At 43.3% G+C, this 14,747-nt stretch overlaps 1 protein-coding gene across 4 annotated transcripts in view; it reads left to right on the forward strand.

Moving 5' to 3' along the window:
- LOC115129557 (pre-mRNA-splicing factor CWC22 homolog) overlaps positions 1–14,747 on the forward strand; it is a 46,776-nt gene that overhangs the window by 2,288 nt on the left and 29,741 nt on the right. For 3 of the 4 annotated variants that reach the window (XM_029660032.2, XM_029660063.2, XM_029660052.2), the window contains exons 3-13: positions 4,360–4,619; positions 4,788–4,843; positions 5,071–5,157; positions 5,445–5,684; positions 8,830–8,958; positions 9,159–9,327; positions 9,618–9,671; positions 9,756–9,891; positions 10,146–10,352; positions 13,560–13,622; positions 13,972–14,070. In XM_029660032.2, coding sequence (XP_029515892.2) covers positions 4,360–4,619; positions 4,788–4,843; positions 5,071–5,157; positions 5,445–5,684; positions 8,830–8,958; positions 9,159–9,327; positions 9,618–9,671; positions 9,756–9,891; positions 10,146–10,352; positions 13,560–13,622; positions 13,972–14,070 — 1,500 coding nt within the window. The remainder of the gene's footprint in view (positions 1–4,359; positions 4,620–4,787; positions 4,844–5,070; positions 5,158–5,444; positions 5,685–8,829; positions 8,959–9,158; positions 9,328–9,617; positions 9,672–9,755; positions 9,892–10,145; positions 10,353–13,559; positions 13,623–13,971; positions 14,071–14,747) is intronic. The other variant, XM_029660043.2, reaches the window with a different exon arrangement.

The raw sequence follows: 14,747 nt of genomic DNA on the forward strand, positions 1-14,747 counted from the left end.
TTAAAATTCAGCTGTTTCCATCTACAATAGTCATTTACAACATTAACAATGTCTACACTGTATTTCTGATCAATTTGATGTTATTTTAATGGACAAAAATTAGCTTTTCTTTAAAAAACAAGGACATTTCAAAGTGACCCCAAATTTTTGAACAGTAGTGTATGTAATTATGTAGTAACCCCCCAAAAAGTGTTAAACAAATCAACATATATTTTATATTCTTCAAAGTAGCTACCCTTTGCCTTGATGACAGCTTTGAATACTCTTGGCGATTCTTTCAACCAGCTTCACCTGGAATGCTTTTCCAACAGTCTTGAAGGACTTCCCACATAAGCTCAGCACTTGTTGGCTGCTTTTCCTTCACTCTGTGGTTCAGCTCATCCCAAACCATCTCAATTGGGTTGAGGTCGGGTGATTGTGGAGGCCAGGTCATCTGATGCATCACTCTCCTTCTTGGTCAAATAGCCCTTACACAGCCCGGAAGTGTGTTGGGTCTTATTGTCCTGTTGAAAAGCAAATGATGGTCCCACTAAGCACAACCCCCATGGGATGGTGTATTGCTGCAGAATGCTGTGGTAGCCATGCTGGTTAAGTGTGCCTTGAATTCTAAATAAATCACAGTGTTACCAGCAAAGCACCATCACACCTCCACCGCCATGCTTCACGGTGGGAACCACACTGTGGTTGGGGCGGCAGGGTAGCCTAGTGGTTAGAGCGTTGGACTAGTAACCGGAAGGTTGCAAGTTCAAATCCCCGAGCTGACAAGGTACAAATCTGTCGTTCTACTCCTGAACAGGCAGTTAACCCACTGTTCCTAGGTCGTCATTGAAAATAAGAATTTGTTCTTAACTGACTTGCCTAGTTAAATAAAGGTAAAATAAAATTTAAAAAAAAACACATGCAGAGATCATCTGCATGCTTCACAAAGCCACGGTGGGTTAGTACCAAAAATCTCATATTTGGACTCATCAGACCAAAGGACAGATTTCTACTGGTCTAATGCTTGTGTTTCTTGGCCCAAGCAAGTCTCTTCTTGTTATTTGTGTCCTTTAGTAGTGGTTTCTTTGCAGCAATTCGACCATGAAGGCCTGATTCACGCAGTCTGCTCTCAACAGATGATGTTGAGATGTCTGTTTCTTGAACTCTGTGAAGCATTTATTTGGGCTGCAATTTCTGAGGCTTGTAACTCTTATGGCCTTGTCCTCTGCAGCAGAGGTAACTATGGGTCTTCCTTTCCTGTGGCGGTCCTCATCAGAGACAGTTTCATAGCGCTTGATGGTTTTTGCGACTGCACTTGAAGAAACTTTAAAAGTTCTTGAAATGTTATGCATTGACTGACCTTCATGTCTTAAAGTAAGTATGGACTGTCGTTTCTATTTGCTTATTAGATTTGTTCTTGCTATAATATGGACTTGGTATTTTACCAAATATCTTCTGTATAACACCCCTACCTTGTCACAACACAACTGATTGGCTCAAACATTAAGAAGGAAAGAAATTGCACAAATACACTTTTAACAAGGCACACCTGTTATTTGAAATGCATTCCAAGTGACTACCTCATGAAGCTGGTTGAGAGAATGCCGAGTGCAAAACTGTCATCAAGGCAAAGTGTGGCTTACTTTGAAGAATATAAAATATATTTTGATTTGTTAAACAGTTTTTTATTAATACATGATTCCATATGTGTTATTTAATAGTTTTGATATCTTCACTGTTATTCTACAATGTAGAAAATAGTAAAAATAAAGAAACTCTTGAATGAGTAGGTGTGTCCAAACTTTTGACTGGTACTGTATGTATAGAAGAAATCATATATTTTCCCCAAGCCTTGTTGGAACTTGGATTTGTCCCAATAACCTCCATTACCACTATCTCCCTTCCGTTGTTTACCTGGTTTCTCATCCTCATCACTGACAGACGGACAGTTCCAGCCTAGCAGCTCTCTGAGTCTGTGTTATTGTCCAGATAATGCTTTCAATCATCCCTTCTGCTGAGCTGTTGCAAATCCTTCCTCCGCTCCGAGAGAGAGGAAGAAAGACGGAGAGAAAGAGGATAGAGCGCAAGAGGATAGAGATGGAGAGTGAGGGAATGGGAATAGGAGGCAGAGAAAAAGGGAGACAGACGGAGAGGGCAACACAAGCCTCCCGACATACACCCAAGGGTATTTGAAAAGTGCCAGAGCGCAGAATGTGCTGCCTGCTGCTGATAGTCCTTTAAGTAGATCCCCTGTAACACCCAGGGTCTTACTCTGGCTGCCTTGAGTTAGACTGTGTGCCAAATCGCACCCTATTCCATATGTAGTGCATTACTTATGAACAGGTTACATAAGGCTCTGGTCAAAAGTGGTGCGCTATATAGGGAAGAGGGTGCCATTTGGGGCAGAACCTTAGAGCTGTTGCATTGCCCCCACAGCAGTCTAGGGAGGGAATTATGATGCTGTTGTTGTTATTGCACTATGTAGACCGGATGTTCTCACTGTCTTGGTTGCAAAAAGTGTCAGTGAATGTTGTTTACTGTTTATTTCTCAGTATCAACATAAGAACATTTGAATTGGTATTACACATCAGAAGTTGCGAAAGCCAATTTTCAACAATGCATCATATCAGTGAGTGGTGGTGAGGCGGTGCTGTTATTATCTAGAAGTGGATATTGCTGTCAGAGACCTTTTGACTCAGTTTTAGCACTGATTGCGGTTGCCTGAAAGGCACACCTCACTGCTTTGGGATTGCAGCTTCGGTATGGATTTAATGGATGCTTCTCAGTGTTTCCCTCAAGCTACTTTGTAGGCTAATTGTTTCACTATAGGTAGTGTGTCCAATCAAAATGTATCTTTTGACCAATGGGTAAAATAATATGTTAATTATGTCGATAATACTCGATCAAAAGTTTCAAACCTCATGTCTCTATCATAATCCGTTCAAAAGTGATTGGAGTTTTTACCCTTGTAGGATGGCCAGAATTAGGGTGACTAAATCAATGGAGGCTGGAAAATGACATTGTCAGCTAGGCTGCATTCTGTGCAAGAATTAAGGCTACTGACTACCTGACAAGCTCACTTTCCTGTTGAACTCGTCATCTTCTCGAATCCACAGGAAATAAAAAAAGATATGTATTTAGAGGTTAGATGGGCTCCTGAGTGGCGCAGTGGTCTAAGGCACTGCATCGTAGTGCTAGATGTGTCTCTACAGACCCTGGTTCGATTCCAGGCTGTATCACAACCCATAGGGCGGCGCGCAATTGGTCCGGGGTAGGCCATCATTGTAAATAAGAATTTGTACTTAATGGACTTTCCTAGTTGAATAAATAAAAAATAAAGATGGATATTGATTTTGAGACGTAGTATTTTCATATTTTTCATATAGGCTTCTCATATTAATACAACATTTCTGTTAATTTAGATCTCTCATAAAAACAAGTGTATGTCTGTGAAATGTCAACGGAGCACAAACTAATGCCAAGCTTTTTATTTGATCAGATCTTGTCATGCTTATTTTGCTTTTTGAGACCAAACAACTTTGATGACGACGATCACACAATGTAAAATCCTCAACTTGTTACGAGTAACCTGCGCCGCTACGTCAACCGAGCTTGGGACTTATTATTGGATGTATTATGTTAAGAAATCGGACTTTTTGGATATAATCAATGTTAATGATATATTAGAGAAAGACCCACTGAACAATTCAGAACAAGAGTAATCATATTTGTCTTGGTAAAATGTGAAATTTCATCACCAAAGTGCATTTCCACCCCTACTATACGCATTAGACAGAACTTGAAGTAATGTTCACAGTATTGAAATTTAAATTATTTAATTGTATTACTATTTCATTTCTGCACTATTGTTTCTTGAACAGGTTAACTGTAACAGCTGCATGATAAGTTAATATTGCCACGGTCTACTCAGCAATCTGCTTACAGTCAGAAATACGTGAACTGAGGACGAGTCACTGGTCCAATAAGGCATCCATCTCAGCAGGCTGCTACAGTGCACTTCATCAATTATTCCTGCTCTTAAGCCTTCAGCACAGTCAGGTCTCTCATATAGAGCATTAACTGAATGTCAATTGACATTTTTAAAGTTCACACTCGCACCATTTCATTCTTGCTGATTGCTTGTGGTCTGAATGTAGATGGTCTATATTTTAAGACTCAAGACACATGTCCATAACCCACTTTCATTAACAGCACGTTCACTATTTTCAACAATAGGCAAGCGTGATGAAGCTAAGACCTATGAGTTTGTCTCCAAGGAATACCAATTTAATTTCAGACAAATAGACTTAGACTCATAATCATACAATGACATGTGGAACTGAACATACACTTTTTAACCTAACTGTGTTTTGTCTTCAGTAGAAGCACCAGAGGGGGCAGATAGTCCTGCAGCAGGTACCATAGACGAAGGCCACAGAGTGGCCAGCCCTGGATCGGAGGCCCCCGTTCTAGGCAGTCCCGGAGTAGCCAGCTCCAAAGCCACCAGGGGCAGTAGGGTCCCTTCCAATGCCAGTGTCAGCCAGGAGGGGGAGTCTAGTGGCTCTGACAATGAGAGCAGTGATGAAGACAGTGATGAGGGAGTGGCCCGCAGGATGAAGAGCAGTGTGGCACAGATCGTGGTGAGTGACTAGTCCAATACTAGGCTTAATTTGTGTCTGAGAAGCCGGCCCTCTTAGCTGATATTTGCACTGTTAGGGTTATACAAATACCAAAGTATGCAGTGTTGGAATGTGTTGGCAGACACTGACCAGATAGGGGATTCTGACATGTTGTGTTTTATGTTCCAGCATGGTCCAGATGACCAGAGTGTAAACAAAGGCAGGAGCCCCACCCCAGATGACAGGTGAGTGACTAACTCCATAGAGCTGCAGATAAAAGCTATATCATCCTTCACTCTTCAGGTCTTCCAAATGTTCAACTTTCCCAATTCAAAAGTTCCATAGATTTTTCAAAAATCCCAGTTGGAAGATTCACCCCCTGCTTATTCCCTCCTGATTCCGGTCATCCTCAAACTGGGAAACAATTCAGGAATTTTGCAACCCTAATTTTGTTTCTCATTGGTCCATCCAGGGATGATGATCGCCGTAGGTCCCGCTCCAGGTCCCGTTCCAGAAGTCAGGAGAGGGATCGGCGCTATGGTAGAGGAGGTTACAGCAGGTACGGAAACAACATGGCACAGTCTGGTTCCACTTGAGGATTCTTCTGGGATAGCATTTCCTTGCCACTTCTGCTTGTTCTTTGGGGTCTAGACCGGGTTACTGTAAATCACTTTATGACAACTGTTCATGTAAAAAAGGCTTTCTAAATCAAATGTGATTCATCCATATTGTGTTTATAACTAATTTAGAGTAGACCACATTCAGACTTGCCCTAGCTTCATTCTTAAAAAGATCACTGCAGTATTGATATATATTGAGATGCCTTTGCATCACCTACGGGTCAAGGGACGATGATCGAGACAGATATTACGACCGCTATGAGCGCCGGTCGAGTCGGGACAGAGAGGCTGAGTTCAGGAGGAGAGGCCGATCACCCTCCCCAGCCCAGAAGGACCCTGCTGCAGAGGAACCACCAGTGAAGAAGAAGAAGGATGAACTGGACCCTATCCTGACCCGAACTGGTGGAGCCTACATCCCCCCGGCCAAGCTACGTATGATGCAGGCTCAGATCACTGACAAGAGCAGGTGAGTTCAGCTGATGTCTGCTAGACTGGAAATACTTTATAGCCTACTTCTTGATGGGATGGTGTAGTTGACACAAGAACTTGAAACGAGAGTGAAACTTGGCCATATTTATTTGATAGAATGAAATATGACTATTTCAATAAAATGATGAAATGCTACCAGGCTCAAATGCCATATTGTTTGTTCCGAGCTGTCAAGTAAATCAATGGATGACGACACAATAGATGTTTATTTTTGGTCTGGCGGGAGCTAGGTGTCAGAGCCAGGCTCTAAAATTAGCATCTAACTCAGAGAGGTGTGGATATCTGCCTGCGTCTGAAATGGCTCCTTACCTATTGCTATATAGGGAATCCCTGCAGGGGTCTATATAAGGAAAAGGATTCTATTTCGGACAGAGTCACTCAAGGTGTTTTCACACAGTCACCTACCTCTAATCTCATCTCCTGGAAAAGCATCTTGGCCCCTTGAGGCCGAGCGCCCCGAGACGAGGCCGAGCGTCCCGAGACGAGGCTGTGCGTCCCAAATGGCTCCCTATGTTGTGCACTTCTTTTGATCAGAGCCCTACAGTCCCCGGTCAAGAGAAGTGCAACATAAAGAGAATAGGGTGACGTTTGGGACACAGCCAAGGAGGTGACACGGATAATGAAGTAGAGATTGGTTCACTAAGATCATCTGGGACAGAGGAGGGCAATGAAGGGGATTGGAAGGATAGATGGGAGGACTGTCCCGTCCTCCCAGAGCTGAGACATTTACACACACACACGCAACGCCACACACACACACACACACAACGCCACACACACAACGCCACACACTGAGTACACTTACGCACACCACACACATGCACTGAGTACACTTACGCACACGCACTGAGTACACTTACGCACACGCACTGAGTACACTTACGCACACGCACTGAGTACACTTACGCACTGAGTACACTTACGCACACGCACTGAGTACACTTACGCACACGCACTGAGTACACTTACGCACACGCACTGAGTACACTTACGCACTGAGTACACTTACGCACACGCACTGAGTACACTTACGCACACGCACTGAGTACACTTACGCACACGCACTGAGTACACTTACGCACACGCACTGAGTACACTTACGCACACGCACTGAGTACACTTACGCACACACACTGAGTACACTTACGCAGTACACTTACGCACACCACACACACACACAGAGTACACTTACGCACACCACACACACACACCGAGTACACTTACGCACTCACTGAGTACACTTACGCACGCCCGCACGCACTGAGTACACTTACGCACACCACACACGCACACGCACACACTGAGTACACTTAAGCACACACTGAGTACACTTAAGCGCTCACTGAGTACACTTAAGCGCTCACTGAGTACACTTAAGCGCTCACTGAGTACACTTAAGCGCTCACTGAGTACACTTAAGCGCTCACTGAGTACACTTAAGCGCTCACTGAGTACACTTAAGCGCTCACTGAGTACACTTAAGCGCTCACTGAGTACACTTAAGCGCTCACTGAGTACACTTAAACTGAGTACACTTAAACTGAGTACACTTAAACTGAGTACACTTAAGCGCACACGGAGTACACTTAAGCGCACACGGAGTACACTTAGTACACTTAAGCGCACACGGAGTACACTTAAGCGCACACGGAGTACACTTAAGCGCACACGGAGTACACTTAAGCGCACACGGAGTACACTTAAGCGCACACGGAGTACACTTAAGCGCACACGGAGTACACTTAAGCGCACACGGAGTACACTTAAGCGCACACGGAGTACACTTAAGCGCACACGGAGTACACTTAAGCGCACACGGAGTACACTTAGCGCAGCGCACACGGAGTACACTTAAGCGCACACGGAGTACACTTAAGCGCACACGGAGTACACTTAAGCGCACACGGAGTACACTTAAGCGCACACGGAGTACGGCACACGGAGTACACTTAAGCGCACACGGAGTACACTTAAGCGCACACGGAGTACACTTAAGCGCACACGGAGTACACTTAAGCGCACACGGAGTACACTTAAGCGCACACGGAGTACACTTAAGCGCACACGGAGTACACTTAAGCGCACACGGAGTACACTTAAGCGCACACGGAGTACACTTAAGCGCACACGGAGTACACTTAAGCGCACACGGAGTACACTTAAGCGCACACGGAGTACACTTAAGCGCACACGGAGTACACTTACGCGCACACGGAGTACACTTACGCGCACACGGAGTGCACTTACGCGCACACGGAGTACACTTACGCGCACACGGAGTACACTTACGCACACCCGCACGCACTGAGTACACTTATGCACACCACACACACGCACACACTGAGTAGACGTACGCACACCACACACACGCTGAGTACACTTACGCACACCACACACGCACTCACTGAGTACACTTACGCACACCACACACGCACTCACTGAGTACACTTACGCACACCACACACGCACTCACTGAGTACACTTACGCACACCACACACGCACACACTGAGTACACTTACGCACACCACACACGCACTCACTGAGTACACTTACGCACACCACACACGCACTCACTGAGTACACTTACGCACACCACACACGCACACACTGAGTACACTTACGCACACCACACACGCCTTTAAGTGTAAATATTTATATAATAACTATCATATCGAAGTAAACTTTGAGTCGCGATGATATGGTATGTTGTCCTCCCACTACGACTCGGGAAACCATTCAGTTTATTAGGCTACAGATTAAATAAGTCATGATGAACGGTGATGCTGCTTTCCAATAAATTTTAATTTGTGACAAAATCAGTAGAGTTGAAAATGCGATGGAAACACATTGAACTTTGGATTTTTATTCGGTACGTAAAAACATAAGCGAAAAAGTACATTTTGTGTGAACTATGTCGTCGCGCACTGATTTCTATCCGCAACAAGTCAGTTTGGTGGAGAAACACCATTTTTAAAAAGGGCAGAGTTGTGAGTGAACATGTATTACAATTATTTTTTCTAATCAAAGGATACCCATCACACCAGTTTGTTCAGATACACAAAAAATACAGTAGGTCTTGCCAATTGTTTCAAAAAGCTTACTTATCCCCACCTCTTTCTAGTCTGGCTTACCAGCGTATGAGCTGGGAGGCTCTGAAGAAGTCCATCAATGGTCTGATAAACAAGGTGAACGTATCCAACATCGCCATGATCATCCAGGAACTGCTGCAAGAGAACATTGTCAGGGGCAGGTAATGGACCAAGGTTTTTAATGGATTTATTTAATATTTATTTATGTAGGCTATTCTGATTGAGCTCAAATGTCTTCTACAAGAGGGACCTGTCCAAGATGTTTGCAGTCGGAAACATTTCAAGTTTCTTAGTGTGCTTTGAGATATAGATTAACTTCATAAAAGTGACGATCACTAATGTCTGTGTGTCTGCTCTCCAGAGGTCTCCTGGCCAGGTCCACCCTGCAGGCCCAGAGTGCCTCGGCCACCTTCACCCACGTCTATGCTGCTGTGGTAGCCATCATCAACTCCAAGTTTCCTCAGATAGGAGAGCTCATCCTCAAGAGACTCATCCTTAACTTCCGCAAGGGCTACCGGAGGAACGACAAGGTGACTAGCTGGTTATGCACTAGATGTTTGAACTAAAACAACTTAAATGTTGATACATATTGTGGAGAATAAGGAGTTGTAATGTATCTAAGTCACTCTTTGTAGTTGTTTAAATGTATAATAATTATAATATTTGCCATTTAGCAGACGCTTTTGTCCAAAGGTACTTTGTCACGTGTGCATATGTTTGATGTATGAGTAGTCTGGGGAATCAACCCCACTACACTGGCCTTACAAGCACCATGCTCTACCAACTGAACTCCAAATTATTTTGTATCCTTGTTTTTCAGGCACAATGTCTCACGGCATCAAAGTTCGTTGCCCACCTGGTCAATCAGAATGTGGTAAGTCCTCTTTTCTATGCTAGATCACACACACGCGCACAGGCACTTAGTGTTGTAACCCTATTTCCCTTGTTCCCCACCCAGGCCCATGAGGTGCTGTGTCTGGAGATGTTGACTCTGCTCCTGGAGAGACCTACAGATGACAGCGTGGAGGTGTCCATCAGCTTCCTCAAGGAGTGTGGCCTCAAACTCACTGAAGTCTCCCCTAGAGGCATCAATGGTACATAGGAATACACAACACTTCCGCTTCGCTCTTAGTTTGAACAGGCTTGGGTGATTGAAGCATCAGTTCAATCACAGCTACAGAATCCTTTTAGCAGTCTCACTGCTCATTCAGAAAAATCTAGTGATTTCTTTATTCATTTCTCTAGTGATCTTGTTTTTGGTGCTCTTATGTTGCGTTTTTATTGGTATTAAATTCAAACCACAGAAATATAATTCTATGATTCAAATATTGTCTCTGTCTGTTGTCAGCCATCTTCGAGCGGCTGCGTAACATCCTTCACGAGTCGGAGATAGACAAGCGTGTGCAGTACATGATCGAGGTGATGTTCGCCATTAGGAAGGACGGGTTTAAGGACCACCCTATCGTTCCCGAGGGGCTGGACCTAGTGGAGGAGGACGATCAGTTCACACACATGCTGCCCCTAGAGGATGACTACAACCAAGAAGATATACTGAGTAAGATACTATAGAATAATATATACAATAGAATCAGTTCACACATGTTACCCCTAGAGGACTACAACCAAGAAGATATACGAAGTAAGATACTATAGAATAATATATACAATAGAATCAGTTCACACATGTCACCCCAAGAAGACTACATCCAAGAAGATATACTGAATACCCCCTAGCTAGCAGGCCTAATCGGTTAAAGATGCAGTGCGAGATCACTTAAAAATTCATGGCATATTGTACGAATTTGATTTTTTTTATATATAGTGTATGTGGACACCTCTTCAAATTGGTGTATTCAGCTATTTCAGCCACACCCGTTGCTGACAGGTGAATAAAATCAAGCACACCGCTATGCAATCTCCATAGACAAACATCGGCAGTAGAATGGCCTTACTGAAGAGCTCAGTGACTTTCAACGTGGCACAGTCATAAGATGGCACCTTTCCTACAAGTCAGTTCGTCAAATTTCTGCACTGCTAAAGCTGCCCCTGTGAACTGTAAGCTCTGATATTGTGAAGTGGAAATGTCTACGAGCAACAACGGCTCAGCTGTGAAGTGGTAGGCCACACAAGCTCACAGAACGGGATTGCTGAGTGCTGAAACACTTAGCTAATGAAAATTGTCTGTCCTCGGTTGCAACACTCCCTACCGAGTCAGCACAAGAACTGTTAGTTGGGAGATTCATGAAATGGGTTTTCATGGCCGAGCAGCTGCACACAAGCCTAAGATAACCATGGGCAATGCCAAGCATCAGCTGGAGTGGTGTATAGCTCACCACCATTGGCTCTGGAGCAGTGGAAACGCGTTCTCTGGAGTGATGAATCACGCTTCACCATCTTGCAATCTGACGGACCGATTGGGGTTTGGCGGATGCCAGGAGAACACTGCCTGCCCGAATGCATAGTGCCAACTGTAAAATTTGGTGGAGGAATAATTGTCTGGGGCTGTTTTTCATGGTTCGGAGGTGTGGTACAGAATACAATGACATTCTAGAGAATACTGTGCTTCCAACTTTGTGGTAACAGTTTTGGGAAAGCCCTTTCCTGTTTCAGCATTACAATGCCCCCATGCACAAAGCGAGGTCCATACTGAAATGGTTTCTCGAGATCAGTGTGGAAGAACTTGACTGGCCTGCGCAGAGCCCTGACCTCAACCCCATCAAACACCTTGGGGATGAATTGGAACACCGCCTGCGAGCCAGACCTAATAGCCCAACATCAGTGCAGTGCCCGTCCTCACTCTTGTCGCTGAAAGGAAAGCAAGTCCCCTCAGCAATGTTGCAACATCTAGTGGAAAGCCTTCCCAGAAGAGTGGAGGCTGTTATATCAGCAAAAGGGGGACCAACTCCATATTAATGCCTATGTTTTTGGAATTAGATGTTCGATGAGCAGGTGTCCACATACTTTGGTCATGTAGTGTATCATACAAATTGCACAAGAACAACAAATTCAGGGACCCATTTTGGCTCGTGAGCACTACTTTCAAATCTTCTATCTGAAATTATACAAAACCTTTGGAGCATCACTTGAACATCCTGGCTTGTTCTCCACTGTCTGAAAATCTGTCCTTGCCTCTACTGACCAGATAAAATCCACTCTATTGATTAGCATTGACCATGTCTTTTCAAATCAGTGCAAATTAATGTGAGGAGACAAGGAGATTGAGCCTTAACTGTGATCATTTGAGTGTTCAGCATGATCGTTCATTGCCAGGGGAGAAAGAAAATTCACCTGCTGTCCTTTAGGTCCCTAAGGGTTGGGGCTTATTATACAGATTTAGCTAGGGGTTTCCTCTCTTATCAGTCTCTCTAGATGTCCCAGTGTTGAATAATGTTCTCTGAGAAGAGAGAAATCACAGTCAGTCTCTATCTTTCTTGAAATCTCTCTCGAAGCTAGATATAGGCAGACTATCACATTCGACCATCTATCCTATTTAAAAAGGACTGAAGACTGGTAAAGATCATTTGGTTCCATTTCAACATATTTATTAGTGAAACCAAAGTGCTATAACATAGATCAATTAAATCAAATAGCCTAGTACACACACCAAAACGTTCAAATGTTCAAATCATAAGACTATTGCACAGAAAAACTTGGATGGGTGCATTGCAAATTCAGAACTGCTGGACAGCAACTAAATTAATTAAAGCACTGATCATTGGGAAAGAGATCAGAATGACTGCTTAGGCTTGATTCATAAATTACATAGGTAGTAGCCTTGACTACAATACTAAAACAATCTAGGTTCAAATTAAAAGTCCTGATTAACATGACATCAATAACGCAGGCACATCCTGAGTCCCCTGTGCCGACACATTCACAAATCAAAAGGTGGTTTAGTATTCCGTTTAAAAGCTCTGATGAAGGCCAAGAGAACAGGGATTCGGGCATCTTTCCAATTAAGAAGTCTAGTTTTGTTGGCTACTTGAAGAGAACTAGGGCCTGTCACCCGCAGCCCACCTTTTCCATTGCATTGTTGAAAATTGTGCATTGAATTCTACTAGAGGAAAAGCCGAAATGAGTATAACATCCTGGCATTTAAACCATACTCGATTTTAGAAATGTCACATACTATTATTAAACATTCTATTTTCGCATACTGAGAATGCGTGATTGCGTGCTTTTCCGCTATTCAATGATTTTGGTTGCGCATCCCAATATCTAATAGCTGAAATGACATCTGGGCAATTAAAGTATTCTCTATTTTTTCCGCATACTCAAACGGTCTACTGTTTAGGACGCATGCATGGATATTTGGACACGGTCTCTGTCTCGCTCGGTCGCTCTTTCAATATCCATCTCTGTCCCTCTTTCTTTCTTGCGCTCTCTCTCGGTCTCTCTCCCTCGGTCTCATAATAAATAGAGGGTTACATTTTCATCCTGACATTAAGACTATGCCTCTGTGTCGCTATTTATTTATGTTTGTACAATTCAACAGAATAACCATATTTTCTGTAGCTTCAGCACAGACAAACTTGTCCTAATTGAAAATCTATACAAGCATCCCTTCAGGGGGCAAGAGGGGAGGAAAGAAATTGTCACATTAAGCCCGATAATGAATTGCATCTTAATATACAGTGCTTCTGTTTTTTATGGGTAATTACTTCTGATTGCGTCTCATTTGCAATAACTTTAATTGCTCCGAAATGTACTAATTGCGAACTAATGGTTGCTATTAAAAACAATTCTTCTGTCTATCTTGCAGATGTCTTTAAGATGGATCCAGACTTCTTGGAGAACGAGGAGAAGTACAAAGCAATTAAGAAGGGTGAGTTGATAGTTTGAGGGATCACACTGCCAATTAAATGCCTTACGGTGAAGCAATAAGGCCGTTCTTATTACAGTATACCATTGAAATGAATGCTGTGTAAAGTGTAATGGATAAGTGGTTGTGGAGCCATTCTGCTACCTAGCTAGTGTTGCAGCTACCATAGAGTAGTAATTTTGTATTACCAAAACCAATTCAATTGCATTATACTGTCACAATGACATTGTTAACATACTATGTTAATTAACATATTGGGAGAAATTTCAGTTCGTTGTTTTGGGAGAAAAAAGTGGAAGGAAGTTATTGTTTTAACGGTACAGTATACCATTTACCTGTCTTTTCCCCTCAGAAATCCTGGATGAGGGCAGCAGTGACTCTGGAGAAGACGTGGATGGAAGTGACGATGATGAAGATGATGGAGAAAAAGAGGGGGAAGAGGGCGGAGATGGTATATATGACTCTTGATAGTGACAGTGACTGATTGATTGATGCCATTGATTATGTTTATTAGGCATATCCCTCATGAGCCAATTCTTTTCACAGCTTACAAGTCACATAGAATCGAAATAATAAGAAAGAAACAAACAACAGTAAACAGACAGACACCTGAACACACCTGAAAAGGTATAGATTAGGCTACATGTAACTTTTCACTGATGTTGCAGTAGGTATTCTGTGTCCTAACTGAGAGGGGGAGCACTTGGGGACAGTGTTGGTGGCCTTGGCTGTCCTCGTTGGTCCCAGAGGTTATCTGTCCCAGAAATCTTATCCCCAGCGGCTCAGGACTGCAAAGGAAATGCACCACATACCAAGACCATTAGGAAGGAAGGAGTGGTCTGACTGCTCTGCTCCCCTTCTAGACAACCTGTCAGAACACTTCTGCACTACATCCATAAAGTACTCCTACTCTATAGACTTGTGTGACCCCACAGTTTCAACAAAATATGATATGCCACGTAGCAGACACTTATTCAAGGTGACTTCTACTACAGTGAGTGCAGCCTTTTTTCAGTTTGTTTATTTGACCTTTATTTTCAAAGGGAGTCTCCATTGAGACCACGGTCTCTTTTACAAGGAAGCTCTGCATATACACAATCACTAAAAATGTAAGAAGAGTTTAAATAA

Source organism: Oncorhynchus nerka, linkage group LG1 (assembly GCF_034236695.1).
Source record: "Oncorhynchus nerka isolate Pitt River linkage group LG1, Oner_Uvic_2.0, whole genome shotgun sequence".
NCBI lineage: Eukaryota > Metazoa > Chordata > Actinopteri > Salmoniformes > Salmonidae > Oncorhynchus > Oncorhynchus nerka.